The sequence below is a fragment of the Macadamia integrifolia genome, chromosome 3, assembly GCF_013358625.1.
Source record: "Macadamia integrifolia cultivar HAES 741 chromosome 3, SCU_Mint_v3, whole genome shotgun sequence".
Lineage (NCBI taxonomy): Eukaryota > Viridiplantae > Streptophyta > Magnoliopsida > Proteales > Proteaceae > Macadamia > Macadamia integrifolia.
The window spans coordinates 2,885,528-2,902,087 of record NC_056559.1 but is presented as its reverse complement, the minus strand read 5'-3'; the positions used below and the strand labels follow the sequence as shown (position 1 = coordinate 2,902,087).

At 39.5% G+C, this 16,560-nt stretch overlaps 1 protein-coding gene across 1 annotated transcript in view; it reads left to right on the top strand.

The window, feature by feature from the left end:
- The first annotated feature begins 5,906 nt into the window (after positions 1 to 5,906).
- The window catches only part of LOC122074595 (UPF0047 protein YjbQ), a 13,292-nt gene continuing 2,638 nt past the window's right edge, over positions 5,907 to 16,560 (top strand). Inside the window, exon 1 of the mRNA XM_042639487.1 lies at positions 5,907 to 6,155. Coding sequence (XP_042495421.1) covers positions 5,961 to 6,155 — 195 coding nt within the window. The 5' untranslated portion in view covers positions 5,907 to 5,960. The remainder of the gene's footprint in view (positions 6,156 to 16,560) is intronic.

Here is a 16,560-nt window from a genome sequence, read left to right as displayed (position 1 = left end):
GTGTTATCTATTAGTCCATAGGTTTACTAAGGAAAAGTCCAATGAACCAATTCTCACCTCAACATTGTAACGCCAATGTTGATAAGGCAAGACAACAACAATAAAGTTATCCAAGAATGAAAAATATATATAAATACAAACAAGTTCGGAATTCAAGTGTGATTAATACTCTCATTCCACCATAGTCGGTCTCTATGTGAACATAAAATTAGTTTTAGTTTTTTTATAATAGTCATCAAAACAACAATTATAAATAACAAAGCAATGATCAAGGAAGTCTCATCCCTCCTCGTTTAAGGCTGGTAATGTAAAGCATCATTACCATAATAAACAACACATCTCACACATCAAAACAGTAAATTTATGTAACTAGTGTTTTTAAAAATATGCACAGATAAAAATTCATGTGATATAAGAATGTATAATGCACATAGTACATTACTCCATGCAATCATAATCTCAAATTAACACATAATATTAGAAACTAATATTATGTAGTCAATGCTCCATTTAGAAAATTCTGCTATGTACATATATTGCAATTCATGAAACAAATTTTGTTTCTCATTCTTTCATATACATAACATTAGGTTTGTAAAAATCAGATTTTAATGACAAAACACTATGAAATCCAATGTTTAGAATAGATCTACTGTTTATAAAATTCTCTTTTGGATAACACTATAAAAATAAGCAAGTTAGGGTAAAGGTTCCACTCACCTTGATGTCGTTCCCAAAATTCTACCTTTTGCCACAAAAAATTAGTAGATAAATACCTCTGAAATTTCAAATAAGTTGAAATTAAATCCTATTAAAACCTAATTTATATATATATATATATATAAGTCTCATACGAAAATAATATAAAATAACCTTATTATGTTAGGTATCGATCCCCCTACAAAATGGTCTTCAGAGTGTAACAGATTTTGTCCAATAAATTTGAAAAATTCATTAAACCACTTTTACGAATTCAAATCACTTCAAAATTTTTCAAAAATTTAGAAGACTCATAAAAGTTGTTACGGTAAAAAAACCAAATAAAACTTCGAATTTTGTATTCCTCCGTCACTACCCCAATTCTCTAGTATAGAAAACTCCCCTAACAGTGACCTATCTGAGTACATGAATTTTTCGGTATATTAAATCATCTCCAAATTCAATGAAATTTTTAGGAATTCACGTAATCACATGTATGTAATCCCAATAATTATTTCAGATCATAAAACAATGCTTAAATATGTTCAATAATATAAACAATCTCAGACTATTATTCTGTCTAATCCAGAAAATATTGTTAACATATCAAAATTTTATTTTCTCTCTCATCGATCCCATAATCCAAATGTCATACCTTTAAATCATGATCTATTGCCCAAGTAGAATATAGAAAGTAATTCAATCATGTTAAAAACTCTTACCTTGAAAATTGTTCGAACCCTTGATTTTTTTTTTCTTTCTTCTTCTTTTTCCTTCTCCTATTTCTTCTCCACAATAACTTTTTTTTCGTCTCTTTTTTTTTTTTTTTTTTTATTTTCCTTAAATAAAGGGTGAGAGGCAATAGAGCCACGTTTTTTTGCTTCTCTTTCCCCCTCCCTAATTCATATACAAGTCTATCTCTAGTTTTCCTACTTCATCTCCAACTCTTTCTCTTCCTCTATTCTAGTCACAATTGATCTCCAACTCTTTCTCTCACTTTTCCTGATTTATCTCACTTACTTTATGTTCAATGCTATCCAAATTTCGAAAGGAAAATCTTCAACTTTATTAGGAAGCCTTCATTTGTTAATTATTAATTAGCAACGATTAACTAGTAAATGTTGTTAGTTAGTTATGTTTTATCCACTAATTAGTTAATTGTCCATGTGGATAATAAGTTAAGTATAACCCAACCCAATACTTATTTTCAATAAAATAAGCCTATTACCTAACTTATCTGCATCAAATATGGTCGATACATCGATACCCTCGATATGCCACTGCCAAACAGAAACAAAAAACAAAGGAAGAGAAGAAAGAAGGAAGAAAAACGGAAAAAAAGAAGAACACATCAGTGGCTAGCAGTAGTAGTGGCCATAGAAACTGCTACTGGAGCACTAGCAGGGTTGTCGCTAGTGGGATCATAGTTCCCGTTTTGCAGCTCTCATAGAGGAAGTCACCATAAAGGGTTTCAACAGAAGCACTCTTGGTCTGTAACAGAGGAAGGATGTGGGAGTGGGGCTTTGAGGTTTCTATCAACTTCAACCCCTCTTTTTTTATTCACATGCAATGGGATCGTAGTTGCCACCTTTCAATTCTCACAAAGGAAGTCGTCATAAAGGGTTTCAGCAGAAGCACCCTTGGTCTCTCACAGAGGAAGGATGTCGGAGTGGGACTTTGGGGTTTCGATCGATTTCAACCCCCTTTTTTTATTATTCACATGCTAGTGATTCCACGCATCTTATGGTTGTTTAGTTTTCAATATCCTCATCCTTGTCTCCATATTGCTTTTATAAGTTAAATTTTGCTTTGGGTCTTGGACTGTGTTGGCAATTGGTCTATTAATTTGTTAATAAAACAAAAACATTTGTTCCCATGGAAGAAGATTCTTTCTCTAAATTAGACCTACATGGGACAAATGTTGGATGATCTGAGCAACGGTGATGCTTCCCCCACAACTTATAATGACTGCGACAATAATAGACCGGGTGAATTTTCCATGACCTCTTCGCAAAGTTGACGCCTTATGGTGGGTTGCATTTCTAACAATTCTTACCACCTGATTCCCAAACTCATCTCCAACCTCAAATCATGCTCAATAGACTTGCAAAAGGTGAGCAACCATGGAGATACAAACCTCTTGCCAAGAATAAACAGGAAAATCGCGTGAAGATCGCTTAAGTGGGCCACAGAGAGATAAGTCCACTCTTCAATACACTGAATACCAGAACGTTCATTGCTAAGGAGAACGTCACTTGTGCTATGCTCCGCCTCTTGTAGGTAAAGGAGAAGAAGTCCACAATAGGATAGTTGGGGGCCATACACTGCTAGTTTACTTATTGGAGGACAATAATATTCGTAGGAAGAAAAATGCATTGTTGGCCTTGCATTCACTTTGTTCAGTGAGGGAGAACAAGATCAAATCCGTCCAAAGCAGATAATATGAAGACTATGGTGTAATGGCAGAATTGGGTTTTGGCATGGTCGATAAACTAACTTTTGCGTTGTGCACATTGGTATTGATACTAAAGGGAGAAACTCTTTTTGGTTAAGGAAGACAGAATCATTTAGTTGTTGGTATCAGAGATGGGGCCTTGCAATGTCTTAGGCAATGGTAAATGGGGGGCGGGGGGTAGGGGAGAGAGCGTGGGGGGGGGGCTATGGAAAATACGAGGGTAGGAGAGAGAGAGAGATAATTGAGAAGTGATGGGGTGGGGGTGGGGTGGAAGTGGAGGTAGGGGTGGGTAGGGTGAGGGTGGTACAATGGAGGGGGGAGAGTGTGGGGAAGGGGGCCGAATGAGTTATGTGAGAGGTGAGCTAGCGGAAGGGGGTGCGAGAGGGAGTGAAGGGTAGGGGAGGGAGGAAATGAGGGGGAGAGAGATCAAAGGGGGAGTTGCAGGGAATGGGGTGTTGATGAGCATAGGCAAAAGGCGGTGAGTAGGTGGAGGTGAGGGGTTGGCGAGGAGCCTAGGCCGGGGGTAAGGGAAGGGAGACTTGTAAAATGATGGAGAAGAGAGTGAAAAGGGTTAGGGCAAGATAAATGCAGGTGTCCAAACACACTTGGCCAATAAAAGCAAAATTGAAAAATATAAGACTTTTAAGTAAAATCAGTTAATATGTAACCGTTAACATTAGATTAATCCTAAACATAGTTTTTTTTTTTAAATGTTGGGTAACTTTTATTTAATTTACTATTCTATTTGAAAGAAAACACACACACACACATGAGAGTTTATCCTTTCCATCTCTTTCTCATCTCCCCCCTTTCCACCCGTTGAGACATGGTTCATTTACTTAGGTTTTTTAGTGATCATTGAATTATTCACAGGAACAAAGTTTGTTTAAACTTGTATTTTCTAGGCTTACTTGCTGTCTTGTAACCATACAGGATGGTTCGTAAATGATGACTCATTTGATGGTGAAGTCTCAATCAAGAGCTTGGCCTTCCCATGGTTGGTAGCAGGTGATAACTTCAAAGGTTGCCATAAGTCCTTGTGTGAGTCCACCCACAGATCGCTTGAATTACTTCAAATAGTAAGAGCATTTGGTGATCGTTAGAGCATCATTTGGGTCAGGGGATTTGGGAGTTTGCAGAATTGGATCAGGTAGGGAAGCGGCAAAACATTGTCTGTAGGTGAAATGGGTCAATGGGACCTCAACTGTTCGATCATCCATTGCCACATGTCTCCATCTCCAGCCTCACCGCACCTCATCGCGCCAGAAGCTCCCTATCGAGGATGTTTACATTTTGAATTGACTGTTGCCAGGTACGGTACCAAGGGCTCAGCGTGGCACCCGCAAATCCTCTCCTTATGATTCAATTTTTTAAGGGGGATTTACATCAACCTCCCTAGGCTTTTGCCTATATTACATTCTCCCCCCTAAAAAAATATTTATTACATTTAAACCCAAACAAGCAACACCGTTAGCATATTTATAGGGTCAGCCTGTTAAGTGGGTAGAATTTTGTTGAAAATCACATATTGTCCTTATTGTGTTCAACAAACCTACCCCCACTTGGATCAGATTTTGTTCGTAGGGTTCTCTGGAGGCAAAGCTCTCAGGCGACTGTATCCCATTCACCACCACCTCTCTCCGGCGAAGTCTTCTCAGGCGAGGTTTTCATTCGAGTTCTTTGTAGGCGAAGTCTTCTCATCTCTGTACAGTACACAAAATTCACCTCAGGAGCTTTGTTGAACTCTTCTCTTACTGCCTTCTTAACCTGAAAACCATAATATACCAAAACCTTTAAATTAATAAAGACAAAGACCTGTATCGAAACGATCCGAAGACGATTGCACATTCTTCATCACTATGGAATTATTCAAGATACATCCATGGATCATCACTTAAAATTTTGTCCTCGTGATGAGCTAATACAACTTCGCATACCCATATGGTGCTCATAAGGTTAGTAAGGTTCTCATAGATTTCACCCCCAAAAATTAAATACTAAATAATTATAATCCATTAAGAAAATTACTGCCTTGCCATTAGGATCCCATCCTACAGTAGGGCAAACCCTTCCCCCCTTCAAAGGTTTTCTGCTTGTGTGACAATTCTTAGTCTAATGCTTGATAGTAAAATTTGAATTGGCCCACTTGCAAATTCCAAAAGCTTCCTTAGCTGTTTCATTCCACATGCATGGAAAGCCTCTTTGCCTCTGTAAAAAAAAAACAGCAATGAAAGTGGCCAATTTAAGAGGGTGGAAGGGAGGGAGTAATGGAAAGTGAAAGCAGAGCATCATAGCTTTGCTTGAGCCATACTGACAGCACATACTAGTCATATAAAGGCAATTAAAATTTACGGTTTGACCCTTCTAAATAAACAAAATTTTCTTTTACATGATTCCGAAGACTTCACTCCACCTTTGCCGGAAATGGCAATTCCTCTCCACCTTCACGGGATAAGATAGGGCGTTCTTCTTCTTCGGTTTGTGATGATTGTTGGTTTATAAAAGAGAAGAGGGGTATTATAGGTATATAAGGTATTAAGGGTAATTTTGTCTCTTAAAATTCAAAATTAACACTATTCTAATGGTATTACTATTTTGGATTTAAAAATAATAAATAAATTTTCAAGAAAAAAAATGTAATATAAGTAAACGTCAGGAGAGGTTGATGTAAATGGGCGTTCTTCTCTTTTTTTATTTTTATTTTTATTTTTTAAAAATTAATTAATTAATTAATGTTGCGTTTGGCTGCTACGGACCACTGAAGTAGTGACGCTGCGAGTCGCTCGAACCTTGAATCCTCAAAACAATGCAAACCTTCGTTTGCTTCGGCGCAAAGCCCTTTTTGGCCCCGATTCGAGTGAAATCACAATACAACATCCTCAACCCGTCAAGTCCCGGTAACACACTCAGAACAGCAGAGCCGATGGCTTCTCCCAAGTGGGCTCAGAAGACCGTTGTTCTTCCTCCCCAGAAGCGAGGCTGCCATTTGGTCACCCCCAAGGTGCCACTCTTTCTTTCTTTCGCAGGGGAACTCTTTTGATTTGTTACATTTTCTTTATCTTTTAGGGTAGATCATTGTTGAGGGAGGACCGGAGGAGGAAACAAACTATTAAACCCTTGTATTTATTATTGCAACTTTCAATTATTGTCTAAGGAGTATTTCTTGTTATAGATTTATCGGTTTAGCGAACCTCTCCTTCTCCGGCGAATCAAACCTCTGATACAGGTGAACAAGAAAGCTCTATGACGTACCCGATAATCTTCCTCCGGTATCAAGTTCCTCCTATTTCCCGGTTATGGGGGTTACTTGAAACACCTTATTATCTTCTTTCTTAGGAAAATCTCCTCCCGGTTTCTGTAACTTCACATACCCGGGAGGTCTTTTCCTCTTATTCTCTCTTGCCTCGGATTTTTTTCATTTTACCTTATATTTGTTCCTTTGTTTTATCCCTTCTTCGTTACTCTGTGTGTGTGTGTGTGTGTGTGTGTGTGTCTGTCTGTCTGTCTGTCTGCGGGACCAAGAGCGTGAGGAAGGGAACCCAGATCTCTGAATAAACACGTAGCTGATCTGTTGTTTTAGGATTTGGCGAGGAATTTTCCGGTCGGGTATATTGGGCAGCATATTATGAAGATAGTTTAGGGGATCTGCCACCGCATCCCTCTTCCTTTTCTATTTGGTGGTTGTCTTTATCGCTCCTTAGTTTGGATATTCTGTTGGAATTTTATGCGTTTGATTTAGCCTTGTTGATGGGTTATTGGTCGACCTCACAGACTCGCTATCGTTGCCTTTATCACTCCTCAGTTTGATTGCCCTCTTCGCATTCGACCAAGAATTTATCCACTTCTAATTTGATTATGGTGTTCCAAAGAAGAATCCACTGACAAATATTGACAAAAGGTTAACTCTGATTTTCGGAGTTGGGAAATCCATGTGTCACAACTAGAGGGTTTTTTGGTTCATTTCTTACGCATTCATGTACTCGAGAAGTGAAAGAAGGGATGAAACCTGAGGTCGGTTAACTCTGATTTTCGACCTGCAGTTGCTCCATACAAATAGTAAGAAAGCTTTTAATCTGTGGAAGAATTTCTCCTTCTTCTCCAGCAGAAGGGAGAACTCCTTAGTCCTTACTAGTTCATCTATTTACTGTTCTCCTATTTTCTGGTTTGTCTTGTTAATGTTCATCTGTTTTTTGTTCTTATCTATGCTTTTTCATCTATTTGCTTGGTTCTGGTTGTTTTTTTTTTGGTCTGTATATGATGTAAGTGTGCTTAGATTTTTTGTGAGTGATTCCTGCGGATTTTCTAATTCAACTTTTTAATTGTTTGGGTGTAGCCAATTCCTTTTTGCATGGATCCTGATGAATAATAGTAAAAAATTGTCCTATCAATCTTGTGCTAGGATGTTGTTCCTTGGAAGCGACACACTACATTAGGACCCAAGAGTAGTGGAAAGTAAGCAAAGGTTAGCTAGGGCGCCCCTTGTGAGAGACACCATTTTGGCGGCTAGTTATGATGACAAATAGGGAAGGGTTTTTGCACCATAGATGAGTATGAGTAAAGATGCTAGCCCAAGACTGTACGATTAGATTAGCATCTTGGAACATAGGAACTTTAACGGGAAAGAATATAGAATTGGTGGACATAATGAAAAGAAGAAGAATTGACATAGCTTGTATACAAGAGACAAAGTGGAATGGTAAAACGGCTAAGGATTTAGATGACTATAAACTTTGGTGTAATGGTGATTCCCATAATAAAAATGAAGTGGGAATAATAGTGGATTAAGATTTAAAATGGTACGTCAACACGCAAGAACGTAATTTAAGGGAACATATTGGCCCTAAGATAAGGTGGTGGTAATGTAGAACTAGAATTGACGAGCCAACCTAGTCCCAAAACAGCAGGATATTCCCAAAGAACAACCTCAATCAAAGTAGGACAATAGCACAAATAGATCAGACTACAGAGAAATCAGATCTGGACAGTTGAAGCTATTGATTCCAATACTAAGGTTTCTCTGATCAGATCAGTAGTACTGATAACAGGGACTGACATTACTTCAAATAGGTCAAAATCAACTTAATACCATGAACCACAGTCTAAGAGAATAGTAGGAATTGAAACAGATCTACCGATTTCAGTTCTAGATAGCACAGGCCACTAAAAGACAAAAAAAATAGGGATTTTGAATATCTCAACAATCAGGGATCAGAAGGGGCTCAAGTATGGATCGAGTTCCTTCCTAAGGGAGGGCAACCTTTGATTAAAATTCCAGCCCAAACTGAAGACTGAACTGGTCTGGACAGAACCAGAAAATAAGCTCACCGAACATCTTTCTTCTTTGGACAGAACTGAGAAAAGAAATTAATTAAGTACCTGTAATAGTAGATCAGCTCTGTAACTCCTTGAGTTCTATGGAAGACAAGAGAGAAATAACTTAAAGGGAACCTCTTGGGCTTCAAACCGTAAAGAATCAATTGGATCAAACACCAATTCCATCAGCCTTAATTAAACACAAGACAACTCTTCATGGAGAAGACAATAGCAACAACCATTAATATATATATATATATATATATTTTATCAAAATTCATTGTAGCTCTAGGAGCCTCCTCTTCTTTATTTAGAATGTTGATGGGGGAGGGAATTACAAAATAGAAGGTTCCTTAAAGGAAACCTTAATTTAGTCTCCTAATACAATACTTACTAAAAACTGAAATTAGAAACTAACTACTAATGACTTGACTCAACTAATAACTTGACTCCTAAGAAAACAAAGACTAACAACTTAAATTGAACGCAACTAAAAAGGAAACTAATGAAAAAGGAAATAAACCAGTAATCCCTTATGCAACCTTAAAGCCCCTCTTTTAGGATCATAAAAAGTGGCCTATTACACTCAAAACACCTAGGATCAAAGGCCCAACATGTATGGAACCCAACCCTAGGCTTATTCCTAATAAAACAGGCCTAATTTGGTGAAGAATCTGCATCTTGAAAAAATTCGTTCTCGAAATTTGCATTGATGGGGAGGAAACATGTGAGTAGCAGCTTTGACCATTCCCAAACAAAATTATTGTTGCTTGTAAACTTTCAGAATGTAGTCTTCAAGGCGTGGGGCTTTCTTTTCAAAGAACCATGATGGCATAACAAACTTTATGTGCTCAACCTCTGAATCAATGCCAACTGTGAATGTCGTATGCATAGAGTCATCAATGTTGGTAACCTTCTCATCAAGGATTGAAGGAACAAGCTCTTCCTTTTTTTTCATGAATCTCAAAGACTTGTTGTGGAGTGCTCTCTACCACTACCTCATCATCCACGGCTTCAATATTGTCTGCTCTATTCTCTTCAGTGGAATCTTCTTCCATGGTTTCAGTAACCAAGACATTACTTGTAACTTGAATGACACAAGACCCATCATCATGTGCAATGGCATCATCAAAGATATTAAAATCCCCATTCTCAAACGGATACGGATATAGATCAGGGTCTACCTTATCATAAGTCTTTTTAATTTCAGCAACAACATTTGTTCTTTGATGATGTGGACAAGTCTTTGCATAGTGCCCAACTTCTTGGCAGTAATAATATTGCACTTTATTGCCACTAGTCATAGGTGTCTTCCCTTTGTCAAAATGTGGAGGAAATGTGACTTTTGGGGGTTCTGAATTGCTAGGTTTAGTGGCTGAAAATTTTTTCTTGACCTCCCCAGCTTGATAACTAAACCTTCTACCTACCTGTGCTATGAGCTCCTCTGCCCATAGAGCCTTGTTAAAGCAATCCCTCACCGTAAACACATCAACAACACCAATTCCGCTATTAATTTCAGCTCGCAATCGTAGTCAAAACCGAGAAAGTAACTGCCTTTCATTCTCCCTAATGCCCGTGCGAGAATAAAGTGCATCAAATTTGTTCATGTACTTAGCAACAGTCATATTTCCTTGATGAAGAGAGTTTAACTGATCTTGTATGTGAGCTTTGAAATTTCGTGGCAAGTATTTGTCAGCCAATTCTTGCTTCATCTCTTCTCAAGTAGTAGGTTCTCTACCACAATCTTCAAGTTCTCTACCACAATCTTCAAGTTCTTGTTCATGGGTTCTCCAGCAATCACGAGCAACCTCAACTAGCTTAGCGTGAGTTAATTTAATTTTCCATTCCTCAAATAGGTCATAGTAATCAAAAGCTGCTATCCAATCATAAAACAATTGGGGGTCATGCCTACCATCATACTCCTTGAGGTTAAGCTTGACTTTTTGTGAGTCTCCTGAGTGTTTATGATATGTGGGACGTTCATTGTCAAAATAACTCCTCACATGTTCTTCAAAAGTTGCTTGTACCAAAAGAATCCTCTGTGGTCCTCTCAGATTAGGGTTAGGTCTCCTATTAGCAAATTGGGCAACCGAATATATAGAAGTTTTGAGCCCGTTTGATAACGTTTCTACCGTTTCTGTTTCAAGAAACGGAAAAAACATAAATTTCCATTTCTAGAAACAGAAACGGAATTGAAGGTGTTTGATAAGTCATGTTTCTGGAAGTCGATAGTAACCAGCGAAAGAATGGCCACGAGTTGTTTCCAGAAACGGTGAAACAAGAAGTTGTTTCGCCTGGGTCGTTTCTTGAACCATAAATAGGTAGAAATTTCAATTTCAATTTCTGAAAACAAGTGAAACGAAACAGTTTTATCAAGCGTTTTTTGTTCCATTTCTACCGTTTTTGGACACAGAAACGGCAAAAACGCATTTCTTGAAATGTTATCAAACGGGCCCTTCATTCTCAAGTGGAACATGAGTATCATAATTAGGTTGTTGTAGTTGGGTCTCCACAGCCACTATCCTTTCACCAAGAGCTTGTTGTTCCGTCCTTATAGTCTGTAATATCTCCATAATAGAAGCTATGGATGTCATCATCTCAGCAGTAGGGTTGTTCTCTGCCATGCTCTGATACCACTTAATGTAAAACTAGAATTGACAAGCCAACCTAGTCCCAAAACAGCAGGATACTCTTAAAGAACAACCTCAATCAAAGTAGGACAATAGCACAAATAGATCATACAAAACAGAAATCAGATCTGGATAGTTGAAGCTACCGATTCCAATACTAAGGTTTCTCTGATCAGATCAGTAGTACTGATAAGAGGGACTGACATTACTTCAAATAGGTCCACATCAACTTAATACCATGAACCACAGTCCAAGAAAATAATAAGGATTGAAACAGATCTACGGACTTCAATTGTAGATAGCACATGCCATTAAAAGACAAAAAAATAGAGAATTTGAATATCTCAACAACAAGGGATCAAAAGGGGCTCAAGTATGGATCGAGTTCCTTCCTAAGGGAGGGGAACCTTTGATTAAAATTCCAGCCCAAACTGAAGACTGGATTGGTTTGGAAAGAACTAGAAAATAAGCTCACTGAACGTCTTTCTCTGGACAGAACTGAGAAAAGAAATTAATTAGGGTAATTTACAGCGCCACCCCCTAAAGAATGCCATTATTAGAGAGACACCCCCTGCATAATACCAAATTATACTCAGAACCCCTGCCATCAGTCTCTGTTAAATGACGATTATGCCCCCTTTCTCTCTCTACCCTTTCTTTTTTGCTCTGATAAAAACAGAAACAAGAGAGGTAGATCAGATGGTAATGGTTGCAAATTTAAGAGGTCCGGGAAAGGGTAGGTCGGCAAGTGAGGGGATTTGTAGGATTCAAGCGCTAGTGGTTGGAGGAAGCTCTGAAGAGATGGTATCATGGGTTAAAGGGGTCGCAGGGTGCAGAGGGCGGATGGGCGAAGAACATGGTAAAATCCATAACGAAAAATTCCAAATGTTACCTGGGGAATAAACTGAATCCGTTGCTATCCCATTCTCACCGTTGGGCACTACTGGCTGCAAAAAGGCCTAACGTTCTCGTCAGTGCAGGCGATGAGTTTGGCTTCCATTTTGGTTTATCCGAAACCAGTGAAAGCCTTGGAGATCTTTGTGGAGGTCAGAGCCCGAAGAGGATGAAGAAGAAGAAAAAGAAGAAAGGCTTGGGAGATCCACAAAGGGTTTCTCAGTAAGCGGGGTCGAAGGAGAGAAAAGGTAAGGTAAGGTTTCGACTTGGCTGTACCAGGCGAAAAGGAAACGAGGGAATGGAGGTTGAAGAAGACGAAGAGGGTTGAGGTGTTGAGCAGTGAGCACTTGAGCCGTTTGAGTGACTTAAATATCTGTAAAATCGGAAATCCGGGTACTAGTTTTAGACTCTCAGCAGCGTTGGGGTTCAACTCAATTTTTTTTTTTTTTAATGATAATAAATGGCTCAGACAAGAAGACTAATTTGGTGTTTACTTTGGTATTTGCTTAGTCTAGAATTCATCCATGAATGGCTGATTGTGAACTTGTACAGTTTTGTCCATTATGTTATGGGAAATGTTTGGCACTTTTATTGGGTTCCAGAAAATAAAGAAGTGATTTTGAATGGATAAAAGCTTCTCTCAATCGGACAACTTGGGAGCTTGGCTTCAAATCGAGTGGCCTGCATTTCAAGTTCTTGTTTTGGAAACTGAAACGTTGTTTCGTTTTTGCTTGCTTGTCTTGGCTCTGTGCTACTATCATTCTGAGGGAACGAAAACGGTTGTTGTCCTCGCTTTCCTCCTCTCCCCATCAGATCTGAAATCTGTCTTTATAAACATTTTCCCCCCTTTCTTCTATTTTTAGGGTTCTGTGGTTGAGGAAGATGAGAACACATGGTAACGTTTGTCTAAAGCAACGAAACTTCTTCAATGAAGACATCGCTTACTCTTGATCTACTTTGTTGCTGGAGATTTCCTAATCTCCAAAATATTAGTCTTCTAATTTTTTTTTTCTCTTCAAATCTCTTGATTTCTCCTCCCTTTTAAGGTTTAACCAGAAGGGTATGTGATGAGGATTAAGGGTTAAGAGAAGGGTATATCAGGTACTTTGCTTTTATAAGGGTATTTTGGTATTTAGAAAAAAATAAATCAGTTGACATCAGCATATAAGGTATATTCCGTAAGAGCAATTGACGATAGGGGGTCTGAGTATAATTTGGTATTATGCAGGGGGTGTCTCTTTAATAGTGGCATTCTTTAGGGGGTGGCGTTGTAAATTACCCAATTAATTAAATACCTATAACAGTAGATCAACTCTGTAACACCTTGAGTTCTGTGGAAGAGAAGAGAGAAATAAATTAAAGCGAACCTCTTGGGCTTCATACTATAAAGAGTCAAATGGATCAAACACCAATTCCATCAGCTTTGATCAAACACTAGACAACTCTTCATGGAGAAGACAATAGTAGCAGCCATTAATTTTTTTTTTTTTATCAAAATTCATTGTAGCTTTAGGAGCCTCCTCTTCTTTATTTATAATGTTGATGGGGGAGGGAATCTTAATTTAGCCCTCCTAATACAGTACTTACTAAAAACTGAAATTAGAAACTAATTGAAATTAGAAACTAACTACTAATGACTTGACTCAACTAATAACCTGATTCCTAAGAAAACAAAGACTAACAACTTAAATTGAATTGAACTAAAAAGGAAACTAATGAAAAAGGAAACAACTAGTAATCCTGTATGCAACCTTAAAACCCCTTCTTTTAGGCCAATAAAAGTGGCCTATTACACTCAAAACACATGGATCAAAGGCCCAACATGTATAGAACCCAACCCTAGGCTTATTCCTAATAAAACAAACCTAGTTTGGTAAAGAATTTGCATCAGGTTTCTCTGCCAAAAAGCTCGAATCAAATGGTTAAATCTTGGTGACTCTAATTCTGCCTATTTCCACTGTTCTGTTAAGGCCAGAGATAATGCTAATTCCTTCCCGAAACTTATTTGCTCCTCCGGAAATGTGATCCTTAATCTTGAGGACATCAAATTTGAAGCCATCTCTCATTTTTATGGGATCTTTCTCCCACCCCCTTTCTCCCTCTCCCTCTCTCTCCCCTTCCCCTTCCCCTTCCCCTTCCCCTTCCCCTTCCTCACAACCTCAACAAATATGTCTCGGATGAGCTCCTCCCTTCCCTTCATTCAATTCCCTATGAGGAAGAAATCCGCTCGGCTATCCTTTCCCACAAAGCCAACAAAGCCCCTGGCTCAGGCAACTTCAGTATGGGATTCTTCTTTTCCTACTGGAATATCATCCGCAACGACCTTGTTCTTGCAAGTCTGGAGCTTTTCTTCAACCCAATTAGATCAATGGTATCAATCATACCTTCTTTGCCTCATCCCAAAAATAGAGGGTGCAATTTCTATGAATGATTTTAGACCATTTCTCTCTGCAACCTTCTCTACAAGTTCATTGTAAAAATCCTTACTAATAGGATTCAGAAACTCATCAACTCTCTTGTGAGCCCAAATCAATCCGCTTTCATTGTTGGAAGGAGCATCGCGGATAATATCATCATTTGCCTTGAGATTGTCTGTGGTTTTGATCGTAATCCCACTCTTCTGTTTCCCTCCTCAAAATTGACATTCACAAGGCTTTCGACACGTTAAGCTGGGATTTCATTTCCAAAGTCCTGCTCCACATGTACTTCCCTGTCTCCTATGTTCATTGGGTCCACTACTGCATTTTCTCTCCCCGTTTCTCTGTTTTGGTTAATGGTAGCTTGGCTGGCTACTTCCCCTCTGGTCATGGCATCCGACAATGATGCCCCCTATCTGTCCCCTTTTCTCTTCTCCCTATCCCTTAAAGTTCTATCATGTTCCATTCAATCTGCTACTGACCTCCATCCCATCTCTCTTATCCCGAAAGGCCGAAATACAAATTCCTTCTGCTCTCTCATCTTGCTTTTGTTGATGATATCATGATATTCTCTAAGGTTAATCCCCTTTCCATCTCCACTATCATGTCCTTACTTCATTCTTTTGAAAGTCTCTCGAGCTCCTTAAGTCGAGTCTCTTTGTCTTTGGTGTCACTATCGAGTCTTAGTCCCATCTCCTTGGGATCACAGGTTTCTCCTTGGGCTCCTTTCCTGTTAAATAGCTGGGTTTCCCTCTCATCTCCACCAGGCTTTCTTTTCACCATTGGTCCCCCATGCTTGACCTTCTGAGGAAGAGGCTTTAGTTTTGGAAAAGCAAGCTGCTCTTCTATGCTAGTCATCTCACTCTCATTAGATCGGTTTTCTAGTCCATGTACCTTTATTGGTCTGGCATTTTTGTCCTCCCTGCCTCCACAATCAAGTCCATTGAAGGTCTATTCTGCTCCTTCCTCTGGAAGGGTTTTGATTCCTTTTCTCCATTGCCTCCCCAAGGTTGAAGGAGGCCTGAGAATTAGAAGAATCAAAGAGGTCAACTCTGTGTATCATTGAGCTCATCTAGAAAATCGTGTCTAAGTAGAGAAGTATTTGGTTTGATTGGATCCATTCCTCTCTGCTTAAACACAACTCTCTCTAGACGGCCCCTACCCCTCCTGATACTTATGGGATCGAGAGAAAAATTCTCAGCCTTGAGACTCTTAGCCCTCAATGCCATCTCCTTCACTATTGGCAATGGCCAGTCCACCTTCCTTTGGTTGGATCCCTAGCACCCTTTGGGCATCCTTTCCCACCTGATCACTCCCAAGTCCTTCTAGTTTTTTGGCCTCCCCAAATCTGCTCATGTTCCCTCTATTATATCCCCCCTGGGTTGGTCCCCCTATCTTTCTCCCCTCTTGCCGACCTCTGGTCTGCCTCCCTTCGCTCCTCCTAGAGCACAGAGGGAAGGGAAGACAAATGCACTTGGCTACCCTCTTCCAATGGGATTTTCTCCTGCGCCTTTGCTTGGTCATTCGTCAGATCCTCTGGCCCTGTGGTTCCTTGGCACAATCTTGTTCGGTTAAGGGTCATATCCCTCGCCACAGCTTCATTGTCTGGTGATGTCTCTCCAACTACTTCCCTATTCAATCCTTCCTTATCTACCGTCACATCCCCGCTAATCTCTCCTGCTGCCTCTACCCACATGGCTCTAAGGACATTTCTCACTTTTTCCCATCCCCTCTCCTCCGTCTAGAAAGTTGTCCTCTCTAGATGGTGGCTCTCTAGCAGACCCATTCTCTCCCTTTCGACAGGGAATGGATCTGGATTGACATGACTTTTGCTGGCTCCTCCATTTGTGACACCCTTGGTAAGCTTGCTTTTAGTGCAACCATAAATCACCTCTGGATGGAGCGTGACATCCGTAGTGGTCATCCAACTCTCGCTCTCCGAACAAGATTTGGAAAGCCATCTACTTTGACGTTACCTCAAAAATCCAATCTCTTTGTTCTTTCCCTGTCCCTGTCCCAAACTCCCTTAGGAATAGGCATATCATTACTTCCTGGAACTTGCTTATTGATACCATCGCCAACCCTTGATGTCCTTTTCGCCCTCTCCCCCCTCTTTCCCCATTGTTTCTTGCCCATCCCCAACCCCCCCCCC